At 30.3% G+C, this 22243-nt stretch overlaps 1 protein-coding gene across 1 annotated transcript in view; it reads right to left on the bottom strand.

Moving 5' to 3' along the window:
- The window catches only part of LOC142322714 (glutamate receptor ionotropic, kainate glr-3-like), a 164075-nt gene that overhangs the window by 105457 nt on the left and 36375 nt on the right, over positions 1-22243 (bottom strand). Inside the window, exons 5-6 of the mRNA XM_075361790.1 lie at positions 17259-17383; positions 1975-2145 (exon numbers count right to left, since the gene is read on the bottom strand). Coding sequence (XP_075217905.1) covers positions 1975-2145; positions 17259-17383 — 296 coding nt within the window. The remainder of the gene's footprint in view (positions 1-1974; positions 2146-17258; positions 17384-22243) is intronic.

Here is a 22243-nt window from a genome sequence, read left to right as displayed (position 1 = left end):
CGCGCAACTTTAAAAGCATATAAAAATTCTTTGAGATAACTTACAGATTCGGTTGAGGTCTCATTTCATAGCAAAACACATCAAATTTTGACTCACGTAGTTCATTAATACCGAATTCAGCCACTAACGCTGTCACCAGTGTTATTAAAAATGAATACATTTACTGGTGCGGAACGACTCGGGGTGTGCTGTTTTGGTTTCACGATTTGCAGTCAACAACTGCAGTACATCGCAATTTTCGTAGAGAGTCCGGTAGGGATCCTCCTTATAGGATTTCAATTTACTCTTGGCCCCAAATTCATTGAGACAAGTTGTTAATTCAGACAGAACGGCTTCTTCTTCCAAGAAGCAACCGTAATTGGTATCGTTTATCTGGACATGCTTCAAAATTTTTTAATTCCTCAGTTAGACGATAATGATCAAAATGGTCTTACTATTATCAAGACGGGGCACCACCTCACTACCGCCTAAAAATTCGAGATTTTCGTGATATTCGATTTCCAGGTCGGTGGATAGGTCGTAAAAGTCCAATTGCATGGCCCCCATCCTCCCCAGATTTTATCCCGCTAAATTTTTTCTTATGATGTTTCATTAAACTATACCACATTTGCCTGCTGATCTTGAGCTAAGACTTTAAATTATAGCCGCAGCTGCAGAGGTAACGCCCGACTTTCTGATTACAGTCTTAAATGAAATCGGCTTCAGGTGGGATGTATGTCACATTACAAACGGAAGACGTATCTAACCAAAGTGAATATTGGATGACAAAAATGAGACCTCAACGGAATCTGTAAATTATCTTAATAAATTTTAAATGTTTTTAAACATTTAAACTTTAAATATTGTGTTTGAATCACCCCTATGAAAAAGACAGTTATTTTTTATGATTCAGTAGCTTCCTTAGGCGATATAGGAGAATACTTATGAATGTCTGATTATATGTTCACGTATCTACACGTACAGGAATTGTTATACAGCTTTATAATTAAAAAGACTGTTAAAATTTTTAACATTAAAGTGTAAAAATAGTTAGTATTATTTTATTTATAATAATAAAACTAATGTTCTATTTATTGCCTTGTCGTATGATTCATCCTGTGTGATGATAGAAATTGAGACACTTTTGTCTCAATTTCTGTACCAGTCTGCTTTTCATTTCCACTTTATATCATCCGCCCTTTGTAATTTTACTATCTATACAACAGTTTTGTTCTGGCATGTTATATTCACCTACGTTTAATTTATCAGTATTCTCTTTCCTGTCGCATTTAATGAACATAATTTTATTTATTTATTTTAAATAAGATTTAAATTTTGAAAATTATTTATTTAGGATTGTAAAGTAAGTAATTGAAAATACTCCAAGTGGGCGATGTATTCATTCTTTTTATTAAAGATTATATAAGCTATTTTTAATTTAATAAGATTATAATAAAAGTTTGTTATTCTATATTGTAATTTTTAAAAACATCCGTGGTTGTTTGGTCTTAAAAAAAATGTAAAACCTTCTTTGGGTCGTATAAGTGTTCTTTTTTACTTTCTTGTACGAAGTAAAAGAAGTATTGTGATCGAGAAAAATTTCGGTTTTCAGATTTCAACGGAAATATCCATTTTGACCATCCCTGAATCCATTTTGACTAGATTCGGCGTGACGTCTGTACGTACGTACGTACGTATGTTTCTCGCATAACTCAAAAACGATTAGCCGTAGGAAGTTGAAATTTTGGATTTAGGACTGTTGTAACATTTAGTTGTGCACTTCTCCTTTTGATTGCAATTAAGTACATTAAGATGAAAAAAATAAGACGGTAAAACTATTGTTGAAGGAATTTTGATAGGCATTACATGCGTTTAGCAATAAAATTATTATTTATTCAAAGCTAAACTGATTTAAAAAATGCTTACCTTTAAAAACAGTTTAAATAATTGAATAAATTTTATATTAAAAATGAAAAAAAAAATATTTTCATTTACTTAAGTGCAAAGTTTTCTGCTGTGAAGTCTATAATATCCAACCGGTCGTGTCTTAGAAAAATTCCAGTCGCTGCAAGATCTATTTCACCACGTTGCAGTAGACCCATCAGACCGGAAAATGAGCCATTATTGTTTTTCCATCCATAGTCACCCATTATTTGAATATCTAATCTACATCGTGTGAACAAAGAAATATTCAAGTCAAATTAAGTCGTTAATACAATTAAGGTGTTTCTTTTTTTAAGTTCTTATTTAAATATCAGTACGAGGAAAACCCTCATCAATAACGCCTTATATTTTCTTATTAGGAACATTAGAAACTTCAACTAATCAGTTTGATTTTATCATTAATTGTAGATGAATATTTATTTGTGCCGTTAAAACTAATTATTTTATCACACTAACTTATAGAGAAGCTCATATGTTGGAATGTCGAAATGGAATTTTGTAACGTATGAAAAACGCCAAGCCTGACCGGTATTCAAACTTAGGAACCCCCGGATGAAAGGCCGACACTTTACTGCTCCACCACGAATCATATACCATCCGCTAAGGATGGAGATCGGCATGCCTTATGTTTTATTTTTTTGTTGAATTTTTACTAGCAGTTTATAGCATTTTTTTGCGATTAAGTATTAGACCATGGTAAAATAATAATAACGCCATTAGAATCATAATAACTAAAAATCTAAAACTTATTGAATAATTGAATAATTGAATAATTGAATAATTCCACTTTATTTTCTTTCCGTTTTTTACTAGGATAGAATTTTAAAACTAATGTAAACACATAGCTACACAGAAAAAAATAAAAATGATTTATAGGTTTTACCGAAAGCTCAAAAAAACCAAAATAAAGGACTATTGTAGTTTTTACTTAAAATATCTTCAATATATAAAATTCGTTAATATCTAACGAAATTATTTTTCACTACATTTAAAGTATAGGATAGTAGTTTTTAAGTGAATAGGTTGTGTTCTCAGAAGTTTCTAATGAAGATAGTGGTCGAGAATACCTCATTTTACAAACCTTTTAAAGATTTCCTTTTGAATTTTTTTATTTATAAACATTTCAAAATTCGGCCAGAAACTTAAAATTTACGGTCATAATTAATATCGATTACATTAGCAACATTTTAATTTTTAACTCTTTAACGAAATCAGATTTTGTTAACATTCATAAACTTGTGAAGTGAATTTACCGGTTGATAAATTCCCGAATGTTTCAAAGGTAATATTTCTTTTAATCGGCTTTTTTAATCTATTTATATGTGTAGATAAATATAATTAAAACGTTTCCGTGGAAAATTATTTACGTATAAATAAAAATTAAATTTTATATAAAAAGTAAGCTTTAGTGCGAGATATTTTGTAATATTAAGTAATGTTATAATTGCTCTACAGTTCCTTCGTCAATTCTTAGAACACGTAGGTGTTCTAAAAATATTAACTTTTAACAAGGTAACTTTAATTATATTAAATTCTAAAATCAGTCTTACTTCAGGTTATTTTTTAGATAAGAAAATTATTTTATGATAATTCTACACAATATATGGTGTCCACTTCGAATTTTTTCGTACTTACAAAACACCGTCAACTTTCTTATGATATTAAAATGTATAGTTCATGTAGTATACAACTCATATTTACAATATACTATTACATTCATGCTGAACAGCACATCAACCGCACCTAAGCCCCATCTCATAGTTTCATAGAAATATTTGCACTAAAACTCGATTAAAACAATTTCTGACTAAAAAAATAATAAACTTAAATTTGAATAGTTTTATAAATAAAGTTTTGATGTTCATATTTGATTGTCTAAATGTGTGATACTTGTAAGTTTGATTAATTTCTATATATTCATAAATCAGGCTTATTTGTCTGAAATTATTAAAATTAAAATAAATTATCTTTTAGCGCCTAATGCTGGAAAGTTGCACTTGTGAAGTATCCAAGTTAATATCTTCGATGTTTTACGTTTCCATAATTAATGAGTAACTTAATACAATTAAGAAAAAATAACAATATTTTTCACTGTCGAACAATATTTAGGAAATATCGATGACCTGGTAACAAATGAAAAACCTGAAATCTGTGTCAGATTTGTTACCGAAATTGTATCTTTTGTAAAAAAAAAAATCGCTTGTCAGGCATTAAAACTGGTCTTAATTTTAGTTACAGTTACATGAGAGCAAGTACATACTGAAATAAGATATGGACTTAAAAATGAAGTATTCTGTTACGAAAGAAATAATTCAAGGTACAAAATAATGCAATTAATTATCTTACCAAGTAATTTAAACTAATTTAAAGTAATTTTAAATTAAAAAAAATCCCTTTTTTTACTTTTTAATTTTAATTTTTATTTATTTTTATTTTTTAGCGAGTTGGAGAAATACCATCCCCCCCCCCCCCAAATGGGGGAGTATCAGACTCGCACGGGTTCGGCTAGATGTTGTTAAGAACCTATGTGTACCCGGGCCCTACCGACTAAAACTCCTGTCTCACCACCCCTTACCGCTGAGGTTGATCCTGCTTTCTAGTATTGCGCAACCTCACCGGTTGCCTTGCCTCAAACCTCCCGGGGACTCCGTAGGATCCGCCAATGCCGTGCCCCACGGAGGACCCCTCCGGTCGGCCGGGACTCGATTCTTTGTAATTGCCATGCCTCTAACCGTCACACCCTACCATGAGGTTGCCGGCCAGGACTCGGTTTTTTGTTTTTCACGAGCACGAGGGGTTCCTGAACATTCATCAAAAGCGGCCCACCTCGGCGAGCCGCAGTCTCCTGAGCAGGGCTGTCCTCGGAAATCCCTACCTAACAGTTCCTACTCGCCGTCCCATTCCCTGGTAAATTTGCGAATATAAATTATATTATTAAATATAATAATATAATACAAATTAAATTTAAATATAAATATTTAAATTTAATTATAAAATATAAAGATATTTCTAGTGTTTTGTGCGAATATCTCTGTAAAGCATCCTAATCAGTGTCCAAACTTAAAAACTAGATGATGTTTTCAACATGGAAATAACACACTTAGCATTGTAAGTATGATAAAAGCGATAGTGGTTACCATATGCTATACAATTAGCTTAATAAAAATAATTTGTGTTTATTTACAAATTAATTAATTATTATAATCATTTTAATTGTATTTTATTTATTCCATTAAAAGTATCTTATTAAAATTATTAGTATTAATAGTATTTTTATAATATTTATGTCATAAAAATACATGAATATACTTTCTAACACATTCAATTTCTGATAGAAATTTCTGAGCTATGAGCACCGATTAAACGTGTTTGCAGTTTAGTTCCATTGTTGATAAAGTTCTTATATAAGAAACCACCATTTCCTTTTGAAATTTGAATTATCTTCAAGAAACATTTCGTTAAAAATGTCCATATCATAAGAAACGTTAATAAATTTTTTAATTTATTATTAAAAAAAAAAAGTTATATACTAAATAATATAGTATTAAAAAAAAATGACAAATGATTGCATAATTCAGTTTTAAAAAAATATTACAGTAAAAAAAATACAAATGAAAAAAAAAATGAAATTTTTAGTAAAAGATTTTGGATTCTAGTTGATCCCCCTTGACCAAATGATGTTTTTATTGTAAAAACTGTACTGTATTTGAATATAATTAATAAAAGAAATTTGGAGTAAAATATAGCGCTTATTTGAGCTCGTTGCTCAACAGCTACCTCATATAACAATTTTAATAATAGCCAGAACTTTAAAAACAGATGAGTATCAGAAATTATAAAAATCTTTTTTATTCTGATACTCAAGTTAGGTCACATGACCCTTTATGAAAAATCGTCCCATGTCTTCTACGTTAATATTAGATACAGTTAGGTTTTTAAATCTTAAAAATTACAGCTTAAAAAATTGATATTTTAAGTAGGGTTACATTCTACTCTCTTGTTTTTGGAGTTTAAACGTTTGAGTAATTTTTCAATAAAATGAACCGATTTGGAGCAACTTTTTTCAAAAATAGTAAATGAAAATTGTATAATTGAAAACTGTTTAGAGAGGTAGAAGGGTTGGCTTTAGGTGGGGGTTGGCTTTTTGAATAAAAAAAAATTTGGATATTTATATCAAATTTGCTTTAATACAGCTTTCTCCAAGATGTTTCTGAAGTAAATCGAAATCGTTTTTTCGCGACATTCCCCGCTCCATTAACGAATTTTGAAAAAATGATTTTTATCAATAATTCCGTGTATAGAAATATTGGTCAATAATTGATTAAGGATTGGTCAATCCTGAGATATAAGATATGTGACATATTTTTTTTTGGTCGATGAACTAGTTGAATCCTACGATTTGCAAAAAACCCTATACCCCATTTTTGACATGACCACCATAATTTCCCCTTTAATATGGCTATTTTAGCTATATTCGCCGGGAAAGAAAAAAAATTAGAACTTACAAAAAGAAAAGAAAATGAATACAACAATGTAATTGTAAATTAAAATTTAATTAACCAGAATTGTAAAATTTGGCCAAAAAAAACCTACCGACCATGACAGATGGATTTTTCGTTTATAAATATTCTATTTATGATTGATTGAAATATTCCTTTATCCCTAAAACTTTGTTGTAGTACTACAAATGAAAAATTTGTAGTAGAATCTCTGAAGCCCACCGGGCTGGTCTAGTGGTTAACTCATCACAAATCAGCTGATTTCGAAGTCGAGAGTTCTAAGGTTCAAATCCTAGTAAAGGCAGTTACTTTTATACGGATTTGAATATTAGATCGTCGATACCGGTATTCTTTGGTGGTTAGGTTTCAATTAACCACACATCTCAGGAACGGTCAACCTGAGACTGTACAAGACTACACTTCATTTACATTCATACATATCATCCTCATTCATCCTCTGAAGTAATAACTTACGGTGATTCCGGAGGCTAAATAGAAAAAAAAGAGTAGAATCTTTCAAAGGGAAAATTATAAAGGTATCTAGATTTACTTAAAAGAGGGTTGGGAATCGACGGACTTGTAATACATAAAAATTGTAGAGAAAGACATTAACTGTAATATGTAGAAAAAAAATTATAATTGAGCTTGTAAGATATAGCAAACATTGTGAGGGTAAAAAATTAAAGCAGAATAAAAAGGAACGTAATAATATCAAACCAGTCAACTAATGAAATTTAGAAGGCCTTGAAAATTAAAACTTATTGAAAACTTTCTATTAAATCTTATTTCGGGAGAACTGATCTGTAATTAAAACTTTTTACGAACAGCAGAAAACTGATAAAATATGTACAAGGAATATCTCTAAAGTAAAGACCGCTGGGAAATTTCTCTCCTTAAGGTTGGCGAACCTGTGTCGTTAATGGCCACGCTAGTAATTTACACTGTGTATTGTTGTCTGTAAGTTGTCGCATTGTAGTATCTTTGATTACGTGTGAGTTATTAGTTATAAAATGAATAGTAATTGCTACCGACTGTGAAATACGTGGAGTTATACGTTTTTTAAAAAAATCACGTTAAGCCGGCTGAAATTCACAGGCAGTTGGTTTCTTTGTACAATGATAATATAATGAATGAAAGAAACGTCCGAAAATGCTGAGAAAGGTTTAGAAATAACAGAATTAATATGCATTATGAATAACGTTCGGGGAGGCCCTCGATAATCACTGAGGACTTGTTGAACGTGTCTATGAAGAATCAGAAAAGATCATCGTTCAGCGATTTTTGACCCGACCCTACTTTTTCCTGATGTTTCAAGAGCTGTTATTGGTCGCATTGTTCGTGACCATTTAAGCTTAACGGAAGGTCACAAAAAAATCCGAATGGGATCTGCTTTGGAATTTTTGATGCGCTACACAGAAAAAGGTGATGAGTTCCTTAATTCAGTTGTTACCAGCGATGAAACATGGATTTCTTATTACACGCCAAACAGAAAACGGCAGTCAAGTGAATGGTGTCATCCTCAATCACCAACCAGACTAACAAAGGTCAAGCCACAGCCATTTGGACGCAAATCGATCGCCACAGTCTTTTGGGATCGGTTTGGCATACTGCTGATTGATTTCATGCTGCGTAGAACGACTATAAATGCAGAAGCCTACTGCAAAACTACGTAAGTTACGGCGCGCCATTCAAAATCAGTGACGTGGGCGGCTGACCAACGGAGTCGTCCTGCTGCACGATAATGCACGTCCACATGTTGCGAATCCGACACGTGATTTACTGAGAACATTTGAATAGGAAATTTACGATCCCCCACCATATAGTCCGGACTTAGCTCCCTCTGATTACCATTTGTTTCGGAAATTGAAAGAAGTTTTGTTTTGTAAGCAATTCGCGGGTGACGATGTACTTAAAAATGCTGTTAATCAGTGGCTAGATGGATTGGCGGCAGAAAATTAGGGTATATTGAAACTGGTGTATCGCTACGATAAATGTCTTAATTCATGGGGCGGTTAATACTAAAATATTTATAAAGTTTTCAGAATAATTTTTTTTAAACGGTCTTTATTTAAGAGATACTGTCGATAATAATACATAACTGTAAAATAGATTAATCAATAAAAAAATTTTGCGTTATGTGAAAAACTGAATTGCTGACCTAGTAATGCTATATTATATGCAATTTTTCTCTCATATTAAAATAGTGTGATTCCATTTGTACAGTAGCATTTAAGAATCGGTTTTAAATAATAAAATATTGTTCGACAATAAAAAAAATTATTGTAGCAAGTAAAAAGTGGAATTAATAATATTATCAATAGTTATTCTGACATTTTTCGAATAATGAAGAAAAAACAAGATTTATAATGCGCATTCATATCAGAGATTACTAGTACAACCTTTTTTTTTAGATGATAATTTTTAAATTGTGGAATATTTTTAACATTAAACATTTTTCGGGTCTTATTTCGAAACCAGGCACAATCTTAAATTCCATTTTGTGAATTACTAATGTAGTTTTGTAAATTATTTCTGTATTAATTAATATACAATATTAAATTGCTAATGTTTATATTTTCTGTCATTGTAGTAATTATATTTCAACCTGTATTATCTTTATCATTGTTTTATCGCTGGCTGTGTAATAGTCGGTGCTGCCAATTATTTTAATCGTATACTGCATGTATTTGATGTGCTTGTCACTCTACTCGTTATTTCTAAACGACATGGATTTGATTTACTTAATCCATGAGGCCAAAGAGATTTTGCATAATCCTACCTAACCTAATCCTAGGTTTTGCGTCCAGGGTCATGAAATGTCTCTTTCGTTAAGCAATAGGAAAGATAAATGGTGTTCTGCAAAAATGCGAGTTGTCGCAATTCTGCTCCTTTAAGTTGCGGTACGTGACTGCAATCCAGCAAACTAGAATTGGAAGTTGTTATTTATTTTCTGTTAATTTTATTCGGGAATGTGTGCGAACATGTTACTCCGTAACCCTGTAATAATAGGTGGGAATGTGGAAATAGACGAAACTCCTCTTCAAAGCGAAAATAAGAATTGGCGTAATTACGTGATTTGCCTGTGTACAAGATAACAATTTTAAATTTTCAGAGATGCAAATGTTTCGTACAAGCGGTACTCAATAGAACGAAATACACATTACTAAGCGTTATTAATTAGTGTATTATTCCTGCTACGAACATAATTTCTGATTTTTGGCGTAGTTAAGTGATGTACCTATATACAAGGTTACAGTTTTACACATCAAACTGTTAATCACTCGCTTAACATGTAATCCAATTACCGTGTCGCATACAAAACAGTAAGAGTTTATGGGTAGCGGCGAAAATAAGAAATCACAAGGAGTGAGATTCATCGAGATCTACGCTAGACTCTTTATACAAATTCAAGTGGCACCAACGTAACATCGTCAGGGGCCCGCTCGATCAAATTTTATAGGATATCGCCTTATTTTGGGTTCCAGAACAGTGAATATAAGTATGGCTTATTTTGTATTATTATAAAAACAGTTAAGAAGATGTGTCCATGTTCTAAATCACACTGCGTTTCTTATGCAGTTATGCTAACAAAAATGTTTAATTTATTGTTTAACCAAACACAATTACGTGAAAGAAAATGTTTGCTTAAAAATGTTTTGGGTTTCAGAAATTTACAAATTATATCCTAAAAATTGAGTGACTGAAATGAAAAAAAATAGATTAATATAAAAGAAAAACAGCAACTAAAAATTATCTGCTATTTTTAAAAAACTGCTGTTTAGCAATTAGTTTCATTCAACATTTACGTACATAAACTGCTGTATGCTTTTAACACTAGAAAATAAATAATCTTTAAATTTGTTAAATACGTGGCGGCAAAATAAAGTTTAAAATATCACATTTTATTATTTTTTCTTTTCCTTAGTAAGAAAATTTTGAATTTTATTTTCAAACAGTAGTGTTGTTTTTAGCTGACTTCATAAAAGGAAAGATATTTTTATTTATACAATATTTATTTTTTTAATATATTAAGATTGCATTTTATCGATATTAAGCTAATTAATTCTTTTACACACGATGTTATGTGATTTTACGAAATGAGTATCACAGTTTTCAGTGATACTTTTATTCTGTAAGGATATTAGTCTAATAATCCCCTAGCCGAATAATATCATTGCAAGATTTTTTTATTTGTTTGGTTTCAGCATCAGTAATTATTATTATAACAAAATATTTACAAAGTAAATTCACTGTGATAATTTTTTTTTCACGTGAAATTGTAAACAAAATTTAGTTCGTCTTTTAGACGGCCATTATGCTTATTAGTAGTCAGTTACGTAATTTCTCCCCATTTATTTTCTTACTTATGAAAAGCATATTCCTTACTTTTTTTAATTTTTTACGAACAGCTTTCTTTTGTAGACATGTCCACACTTTTAATAAAAAATAAATCTAAAATATTTTAATTAGAATTGAAATATTAAAGTAATTAAAACTACGAGGCTCGGCAGATTTAAATTTTGCACATATATGCGTAGCATGGGAATGAAAAGAGATATTGGAATGAAATAAGAAATGAATAGAAGTACAATACCTTAGCAACAAATTGCATTATTTATTTTTTTATATAATCACCGTTTACACTGACACACTTTTTCCAACGTGTGACAGGTTTTTCCATTCTGTCACTGAAAGATTCAGGCGGTCTTTCTCGGATCCAAGTGGCCACAGCTTCCTTCACCTCATCATCGATGGTGTAATGATTACATTTGAAATCCCTCTTAAGGTATGGGAAGAAGTTGAAATCGCACGGAGCGAAATCCGGCCAGAATGACGGATGCGGAATAGGCTCAAACTTCAGGTTGCGAAGAGCTTCTGTAGTGCCGTGCGATGTGTGAGGCCGCGCATTGTCATGTTACAAGATTATGAGCATGGTGGTCTTTCGAACGCGATATACACGTCGTCTGAGATGTCTTAACGTCTCAATGTACCGTTCGGAGTTCACAGTCGTCCCATGTTCCAATACTCAGTCACATAAACCTGTTTGGCGTCCCAAAACACCCCGTCAAAAGGAGTTTCTTCGCAGAGGTTTGAGTTTTGAATTTTTGGGGTTTTGGCGTAATGTCTGTATTCCATGCTTTCGGGTCGTAATGATATACCCAACTCTCATCCCCGGTCACAGTATTGAAAAGGAGGTCGTTTCCTTTGAAACGATAGCGCTGTTCTTCACAACATTCGAGACGATGCTGCTTGTGCTCATGCGTCAGTTTGCTCGGTACCCATCGTGCACATATTTTACGGTAACCCAATTTTCGATAATATGGCCTACTCGTTCTTTAGATAACCCTAACTGAATGGCGATGCGTTGCTAGCTGATTCGCCGGTCACTTTGAAACAAATCGTCCACCTTCTTTCGATATTTCTTGTCATTCACAGAAATTGGTCATCCGTTGCGAAGTTCATCCTCAACTGTCGCTTTACCAGCTTCACATTCGCAAAATTTCAACGCCAACCAATTCACAGTACTCCTGTCAATGGTTTCACTACCATAAACCTCTTTTAAACGATGAAAAATATTCGTAGGATTCACATTTTCTGCTGGTAAAAATTCGATCACTGCGCGCTGTTTTAACCGTATTGACCGTACTCGACTCTACTTTAACTGCTACTCAAAATAAACCGGTAAACGGATTTCAACGCATTATTGCACGTTTGTAGAGGGGGATTTTAGCTATCATGTGCTGCCACGCCCAACTCGATAGTACCTTTTGTCTCCGTTTAGCACGCTAGTGTGAAAAATGTATCAGCTTATCCCCGTGCTTTCAAAAAAGTAAATAAACTAAAATCCTTGCTAATAAATAAGTCTACTTTTAAAAGTAAAAGTACGAGTAAAAAAAAGTACCCACTTTTTTATTTTTTTGGCAACTTCAAAAGTTAGAAATTTATTTAAATTTTACGAAATCGGTTTTTATATATATATATTAGCATCATAAATTATTAGTATTTTTAGTTTTCTTGTTACCATATTTTCAAAGAGTTGAAAAATTTATGTGATTAGTAATTATAATTACGAACCCATAAACATTTTCTTTTTACATGTAAGCGTACGTAAAAATAAAATAGGGTTGAGCAAGTATTCTAATATATATATATATATTTATTTATTCTTAAATTACGATATCTTTCTGCAGTGATCCTTTCTTTAGATACCCCACACATCTTTATTATATTTTCCCCAATTGCCACTGTCATGAAAAGCAAAACCAGTTGTTTTTAGAATAAGTCAACAATTTACGCTTTATGATAAAAGAAAATAATTATGAAATAAAAGAATTCGTACGTCTACAAATAAGATTGTAATTAACTTTCTTCTCTTTTGATAGAATTATATATTTATATATGCAGAGAGATTCCAAATTGCACGGCAGTCTCTCACGAGATGATTCTATGGCCAAAAATAAGAAAAATGGTTCAATAAACATAGGTCAGAAAACGGTTCGTTAGCCAGTTTCGGCTCGCGAAACATTTAGCCCTGCTTTCTCTTTCCTATGTGAAATTAAATCCTACTAAAATTCTTGGGGTACAAGTCGAGGGATAAATTTGGTGCTTCCTCAAGGCTTTTCATCTAAGAAATTGAATTGAAATTTTCATCTAAGATCTAAAAACACGGTTTCAGATCTTTCTTACTTAGGTTTAAAACATGAAAAACTTTTGTCAAAAAATAATTTTTTTTTGGTTTGGAATAAAATAATTGTTTGCAGCAAGAAATATTTGCAGATTTATCAAGTTAATATTTTATAATTTTTAGAAAAAAACAAAAAGTATGTGATTTTTATTTTTTTAAATATTTTTTATTCATTTCTTTCTGATAAGTTTTCTATTTGTTTTCACTTGCATTAGGTTGTTCAAACCTTGATGAAAATCACTTTTTCGACCCAGTTGTACGTTTTGTTCCTAATTAAAGTCGAACTTTCAAATTTGTGTTTAATTTTAATAATCGTTATTTACATAAATTTTCTCAGAATTAGATTTTCTACGATTAGAAGTTAACTAGAAATTTTTATTTCTTTACTGGTAAATTAACAAATTTATTTTATTCCAAACCTAAAATACTGTATTTTCCGACAAAACATTTTCGTGTTTTATGTCGTTTTTCTTAAAAACTAAGTAAGATAGAGGTCTGGGACAACTTTCATTCAATTTCTTTGATCAAAGGCTACATTTTTCGCGAATAGAAACTGGCTAACGAACCGTTTTCTGACCAGTGTTTATATGAACCTTTTTTTCTTATTTTTGGCTATAGAATCATCTCCCGAGAGATGATTACCGTGCAATTTGGAATCATTCTGTAGATTGAGTTGGAAAAAAAGTTTCTTCGTGTTTTAATAGAGAAGTAAAAAAATATGTTTTTTATATTTCAAATGAAAATTATTAAACCGAAAATATATTGTTTTGATCGATTACTTTTATTTTTTTTTTAGGTAAAATCATATTCCCGATACTGTAGAATTCACATGTTTTCTAGACGATAAACTGTAATCAGTGATTTCACAAGCCTTCTTTGAAGCCAACTTTACATCGTTAAAAAGGTTCTGTAGAGACCAAAATAAACGGTTAACCAACGTTGCAAGGTCAACTATACAGTGGATTAATCAAAACTTCCCGTCGAAGCTCTTTCAATTTCCGACAGATAACCAAAGATGTGTGGGATCTAATGTCGTGATAAGTTGTCGTTTCCAATAAGAAAGGTCCTATTGATCGATTCTGTTACTTACTATCTCGTTTGCTTGATGTAATGTTTCTCGCTATTGACAAATTCGATCGTCTGGTAAGGCGGCAGTAGATTTACTAATGTCTTTTACCTGATTTCAAAACAGTAATATTTTTAGAGTTGATATATTATTTGAACTTGTAAAGTCATACTATCCGCAGTAAATGAATTACAGAAGGCAACTCAGAAAATATATTACAATTTTTTTTTTTAATTCTTTGTTACATTTATTATTACGAAAGTATTTGTTTTTTTTTTGTAGCATTTTTCGTAAAACTTTTCTATGCAATACTTTTTTTCATATTTGATTTAAATTTTCAGTACAAATATAATAAAATGATCCGGTGTTTACTTTTTAAACTGTTTAGAAAAAAGAGGAGAGTCAATTTAATCCGTATATGTTTCCTTTTCCTTAATTTTCACCCAATTTGGCAATTTATTTTTTAGAGACTGTTCCTCTAGAAAGTCCTGTTGTAAGCATTCAGATAAATTAAATTGAGGATTTTTTTCAATTTTCATTACTATCATAAGTAGAAGTTGTTGAATATTCTTCTTTCATTGCTTATTATTGGATTTTAGTAGCTTATTTTGATATTTAAACTATTTTCACGTAAAATGAATCAATACATATTCCTTCATTACATACAGCCTAATTTGACTCTTGGTATTAATTTCTACGTCATTTCTCGGAATTTATTTTCTCATTTTTTATATTAAAACTTAGATTTCCCCTCTTTTATTACTTTTATAATAATTTTACTTTTATAATGGTTTTTTATATATGGCTAGTGTACTTTGTAGGCCTACACATATCTTCTTTTTTTTTATTTAATCCGATTTTTAAAGTCAGTAAAAGGGTATTAGATTGTTTTTAATTTTGAGCTGACTTCTAAAAGTCGAGAAATTAAAAGTAGAATTTAATTTTTTTTTTACTTTTTTGGTAGGTTTTTAAATCAGTACACAATAATAGGTTTTTTTAATCAATACGCAATAATTCAACTTTGTTTTATTTTTTTATTAGGTTGATTGAAAATATTTGTAATATTTTATTATTTTAAAAAAATGGAAAAATAATAAATTATATTACGTAATATTTTTTAAGTGATCTGCTTGTTAATGAATTATTTCTGTTTTTTTCCTTAATATTATGATCAAACTCATAATAATGTTATTTTAAAACTGATGTAGAATCGTATTTCTATAGTAGTAGTAATTTAAATAAATTTATTTACCAAATTTTTTTAATGCTTGTGAGGTAGTATAATATATAGAGAATAGTACGAATAGTACCTTTTTTGTGTTGTTTTTTTTTCATTGTTTCCTGAACAGTGATATTTAAAATAATTTCTTTTTTCTGCCTTCATAAATGTGTTTTATCATCATCCCTTTATACATTATAAATAATTGCAGTATTTCATCATTTTTTTCATAATACACTCCTTTTAGTTCATCTTTAGCCAGTACAGTGAAACTTTTCACTACTCTGTACATGTCAAAATGACTATGAGGTACTCAGTTGCGTCTGCTACGACAACTACCTACAACGACATCTAAAGCGGCAACGCAATTCTATCCCCTCCTGAACGAATAAGAAGCTTTTCTTGAAAAACCTCTCTCCCTGCACTTCATCGTTCACTCTTTCCACACCCTACAGTCCTTACTCCTTTACGTCTCCAACAGAATCCATTTTCTTCCTTTACAAATGAACCGAAGTGTAACCTTCCTTTCTCCTGCTTGTTCTTCTTATTCTTCTTCTTTTCCTTCATTTCCTTCTACTTTTTCATTCTGCTTTGTTGCCAATAGAAGAACACAATATTGTATGAAAGTCCATTGCTTATTCTTATAATATGTATTACAACTGTAACTTTTACTTTTTGGCCCCAACTGTTATACTGTCCACTAAACAATACTCATTGTCCTAATCATTGAAATAACTGGTAAAAAAAATAGAAGGCTAGGTCTAGAACAATAAATTTAAATTTAGATTTAATCAAAATTCACCGAAGACGTTTTTTGTTAAATATTATAAAAACAATTTAAATAATACCTTTTTAAATATTTTCTACTTCTAAGAAATCAACAGTCTTAAGATAAAATTATTAAAAAGTAAATGTTTTTAATAGAACATTTTTCATAAAAAACAATTTGATAAATTTTAATTAATAAAAATGTTAATTACAATTCGATAGTAGTTAATGAAAAAATGACTACTTTGCACACACGTGCGTCCACGCACATAAGCATTAATATTTTTTTTAATATTTTTAAATAGTTCCAACAGATTGAAAAAATTAATTTTGTTTCAGTAACTGAGACAGTAAATATCTTCCTCTGATTTATACATCTTTACTATTTGTTAGAAATTTTTTATTAAAAAAAAAAGTCTTCCGAAGATGCAGAAGTGTTTTTAAAAGTACCCAAAGGAAATACTCTGTTATTACGATGAAATTTTAATTTATTATTTATTAATATGAACGCGGATGCTCAAAACCTTGAAGGATAAATTACTCTGCTCTTAATTTTTTAAGCTTTAAATCAATGGCAAATATAAATCAAAACTAGTTCCGATCAGCAGAAAATAGTCGGTCCAAAACACCCAAAATGGGTGAGGTTAACTTGAAAAATGGCCAATCAACGAAAAACAGTCAGTTCAATGGTTAATTAAACCCAACTATCAAAGTATACTGATATCCACTGTCTAGTATTCAAATCCGTATAAAATCAACTAACGATTTGAACCTCAGAATCTTCGACGACGACGTCAGTCTAACCACTAGACCAGCCCGGTGGGCTAGTCATTTAACACGTCTTTTCATTATTCTCAGGGGAGAGTTTTTAGATATTTGTAACAAAAAATAAATATGTTCAAAAATAGGAAAATCCTCATATACTTACTTTTATGGAAAAAAATACTGTTTTCCTTTTTTGAGCGTTTTCTATTTTCGAATTAATTTCAGTAACCATTTAGCAAATCTTTGTAAAAAAATATATACGAATATATATACATATATGTATCACAAGCTAAACAAAAAATATATACGTAAAACATATTATAATTTACTCACGTAAAATTCATATATTTTGCCATATTCTGTGTAATCTGATAATACATTTTTGGATATGTATCATAATATGACCTTCTCAAATCACCAAGACTTTCTAATCCTTCAAAATACTCGGGATGCATTATCTGAAATAATACAAATAAAATTAAGTTGCAATAATTTCCATAATTTATATCGTTTACAAACCAGAAATATTTTTTTAACATTACCTTATTTTATTTCAGTAGAATTCTGTTTTTACTGATTTTCTTTATTTTTATTTTTATTATTCTTGAACCTTTGCATCTTAAAACCTGAAAAAGCTGATTCAAAAAAGGGGAAGTTATATGATGTATATATATTGTTCTACGGTTATAGGTCTGTTATTCTAGAATGTTAAGTTTAGTTGAAACGGTTATAGCAGTCAGTTCACATGGTATCGATGGTGTCAGAATACGCTATAAACAGACATTCCAAATATACGTATTCGGTGGTCTTCAAAAAGGCCAATAGTTTGTCAGTGTTGGGTGGTTATTTCTCTCTAGAGAGCAGTTGTTGCAAGCTGTGCAACGGATACAAGAAATAGGGAAGGAGTTAGAAAAGATACTTCTTTTCTACAAGAAGAGTAGTAGTGTATTACACATGTAGAATCTTCAGGACCTGTTTCCTTTTCCTTATAACACCCTGCAGTTAAGTTCCTATTTTGTACTCTTGGGACAAATACCGTAATTCTACGATGTCCTTTTATATTATCCAAAATTTTGTAACGTTTCCTTAAGTCAACTTCTTTCTCCCCATTTTTATTGTGTGGGATTTTTCTTTTCTTACCTTACTTGAAAGAAATAATGATTTTCTTTAATACTCGTATATTACGGAAGTTATTTTATCACACATTTATTTTATATAATTTTTATTACACAAATTTTATTATTTATACATATAAGTAAATATCCTTAAGTAATCATTAAAGCTCATTTACAATTCAACTGGTAAATATTCATATATTTTAGACATTTTAAAGATGATAGATATGACCTATTTGTGACAGATTATAGCCATGTTGTACATATATAATGGTTATACATAAAATTAGAATATCCAATTCCAGAAATTTTTACCAAAATTTTCTGTTTTATTTTATGTAGCGAAATATTATTACTATTTTTGAAAAACAATTTTTGTTTTATATACGTAAAAAAAGAATCAAGCCAGATTTTTTGTTAACAGTGTAAAAATATTTAGTACATAAAGTAAAATTGTCCAATAAAAACAGTAAAATGTTATCAGAATAGGAAACTTTTTAAATAAATAAAAAATTAATTTCTTAAATTAACCTTTAATTTAAAGCTGATTTTTTTTATAAAAGAAATTGAAATTTAAAGGATGTTTGAACCAGTATATTTTTTTTTTTTTTACTTTTTAGGATAATATTTTTCAAGCCCATTTTGTATGTATTTAGAATACATATAACACATCTACCTAAAACGCAACCCGAATAAAAATCTGTCCGCAAAAATCGCTAAGGTATAGATCTATGTTATTACGCTATCTTTCCACAAAGTTTTCCAGTAAATTTTTTTGCAATTAAAATACTTTCATACCAAGATAAAAATCTGGAATATTAAAATATTACTGTGGTTTATTAACTCATTAACTTAAGTGATGACAACAAAAACGAAAAGTATCTTAGAACCACATGTGTAGGAAATTTAATTTATCGGTAAAAATTCTTCCAATTTTAATTATATTAGAAAAACGTTACAACTGGACCACCGGAGGATACTTTCTCTACCAGTCAAGATTTAAACTATTACTCTACCAAATATTTTGAATAACGGGGAACTATTACAACTTAAATAACAAAACTAAATTTTTTCAAGAATTTATTTAGCTACATTTTTTTAGTAAGACAGATAGAATTATCTTGATTAAAATTTCAGATTGATTCATTTTTAATGATATTGCTGAGAAAGTTAAAATAGTTGGTTATATTCATTATAAGACTTTTTATCAGATTTCTATTAATTTATCAAGTAAATACATACGGCTCAGAGAAATTTCTAAAGTTATTTTTCCATAATAATTATTACCCGTAAATCATTAAAAATTATTTTATTGTACTTTAGGAGAAATTAAGTTAAAGAGCTCGATAATACCCGATTGCACTTTAGCCATCAAATTTATTGTACATGGATCAGAGAGTTCCAAAGTCAGCCGCCTCTTCACGTTAGATCATACGAACGATGCAATGGCTCTACAGGTCCCGGAACTGAAAGAATAGACCAAGCTAGTTTAACTTACAGATTCAAAAATAGAGAAGAATGGATCAAGGATTACAGTGGACGGTAAGAGAAGACTGAACCCGAGAAGAAGAACACCAGAGTCACAACTGATAGATGAAAGTCATTAACATGCTGATAATTCAAAATTGCCATTATCTGCAGTAATGTCCGAGAACACTCATACGTTTATCGATTAATTCCTCTATTACGTACGTTCTCTCAGCTCTCAGTCAGTGTCGCGTTATCAACATGTTTCGTATCTGGCAAATATTGTTTCACCTTAAATAAAAATTCTGTTTTAGTTTTTTTTTCAAAGTATTAAAGTATTATATATATTAACAAGTGAAGCGGAGAACAACCCTCCCGGTCCAGGAAATACACAACTAATTATTTAATTAACGAGTTTTAATTAAACATCAATTAATTATTTATATTGGTTTGTAATATAATTAATTACAGGAATTATTTATCAGTATTATTTCATTTGTTTTTAGTTATATAAATAACAATGAATTATTTATTTAATTTCAATTATTCAGTTTAACTGAAAAATAATTATGTTATTTAAAACTTGACATTAATATGTAAAATAAAAAATAAAAATAAAATGCTAGAAAGATTTAATTCTATTCGATGTATATATGTTGAATTATAGAGAAGTAAAAAAATTTCTGATATAAGAATTAATTTATAATATTGAAGGATCCCAATAAAATATTTCTGTCATTTATTATTTTGTTATACTTAAAAATCCTTTTTCTTAAACCTTGAGCGAATTTTTTTTACAATGGAGAATTTTTTCTAGTGTAGCATTCATATATATATTAAAGTCACCCAGCCTTTTAATTTTTGAAACCCTATCGTATTTTTGTCTAGAGTTTAACGAAAATGTAACAAACATTTTCGTAAATTAGTTATTTTTTTCAAATTGCGCTTATTCGTTTTGGAAAACAAGTTTATACAGTGATTAAATTAACACGTTTTTCTAAAAGAAGAAAATGTTTAAAGAAATTGTATACGCTGTGAAAAATATTGCATTCTTACTGTGTAACACCCTAAGCTATTTTCCATAATTTTCCAAGCGTTTTTCATATAATAATGTAAAAATAAAATAAATATTAGTTGATTCAGTTCTGTAAATAGTATACCTCGCTCACTTTGTACCGAATTAAAAAAGATTCTACAAAAAAATTGAACAACAATAAAGTGTAAATTAAAAAACAAATGTTAAAATAAACAGAAACATCACATTTAATTGATCGCGGAAGATTTGAACAAATAATCTTACTTTATAAGCACTGTTTTCAGGAACACCGGACATGACCGATTGATTTCAAGAAAGTACTTACTTCCAACGCTGTACCTACATTTTTTTTTTTGTATTTTTAAGTGGGATGTGCGAGGAAAAACCATACATAAGCTTATCGAAAATCAACATATGACGAAGTATATTTTATAAAATGAGAAAACCATGATACTGTACAATAGTAGAAGAAATATCTGACAGAACATTAGCTTTGATGGAGAGTAAATATGTAAAACTTATGTATCTAACGAATAGCCGCTGAGAGAGAAGTCTCCAGCAAAAGAGGCTTGTTTTCAAACTCCTTTTACCAGTTCCGTTGCTTCTAACGATCTATCTGTTTCCTAAAGATGGTAGTTCATGATGAGTGGCAAACTGAATAGGATGCTACTATGAAACCCACCGGGTTGGTCTAGTGGTGAACGCGTCTTCCCAAATCAGCTGATTTGGAAGTCGAGAGTTCCAGCGTTCAAGTCCTAGTAAAGCCAGTTATTTTTACGCGGACTTGAATACTAGATCGTGGATACCGGTGTTCTTTGGTGGTTGGGTTTCAATTAACCACACATCTCAGAAATGGTCGAACTGAGAATGTACAAGACTACACTTCATTTACACTCATACATATCATCCTCATTCATCCTCTGAAGTATTATCTGAACGGTAGTTACCGGAGGCTAAACAGGAAAAAGAAAAAGGATGCTACCATGAACAGTAGACTTCGCTCAATTAAGAACACTGTTTCACCATGGAGCTCCTCGGGCAGAAATAACCTTTGATTAAACTAGGAGTTAATATGCAAACTATTCTGAGTGATAATGAAATGCCGTTTTCTGTTTTACGATTTCTTAGGGCTGTCTGTTTATATTAAATTTTATAAATTACTGCAGTGTGTTCCAAATAAAGCAAATGGTGATTTTATTGTTTTGAGATATATGTGATATATCTTTATGCTTTTATTTCGCTTTTAACATACGTTACAGGCTTTTTACTTTGATGATGTATTTTTGCGTTTCCGGGTTTTTAATTAATTTTTAATTATCTAGTTTTTTAACATTTATTTTGTACAACAAATATATCGCATCCGGGCGATGATAACACGAAAGTATTTTTTGCTCTGAAAAACAAAAAAAAATAGAAACTATGTGTGATATCAGAAGCGGAGGGGGAAATCTCGTCTGTGACTGTAGTAACAGTCCTGAGCGACGAAACTTCCCGTCCACTAAATCTATTTATCAACCTAATATAGTACGATTTTGAAATGGAAAATTTTCTCGTATAACTTGTTCCGTCTAATAGTAAGGATCATTACTAAAAAACGCTTTTGACTGGAGCTGCCCGATAACAGCACATCAACAAATTTAAGTGCCAGAGGTTGAGTTAAAACACGATCATATGAGTATGTACACCCAATTTACTAAACT

The sequence above is a fragment of the Lycorma delicatula genome, chromosome 4, assembly GCF_047948215.1.
Source record: "Lycorma delicatula isolate Av1 chromosome 4, ASM4794821v1, whole genome shotgun sequence".
Classification (NCBI taxonomy): domain Eukaryota; kingdom Metazoa; phylum Arthropoda; class Insecta; order Hemiptera; family Fulgoridae; genus Lycorma; species Lycorma delicatula.
Note: the sequence above shows the minus strand (reverse complement) of the source record. Positions and strands in the feature narration are given on the sequence as shown.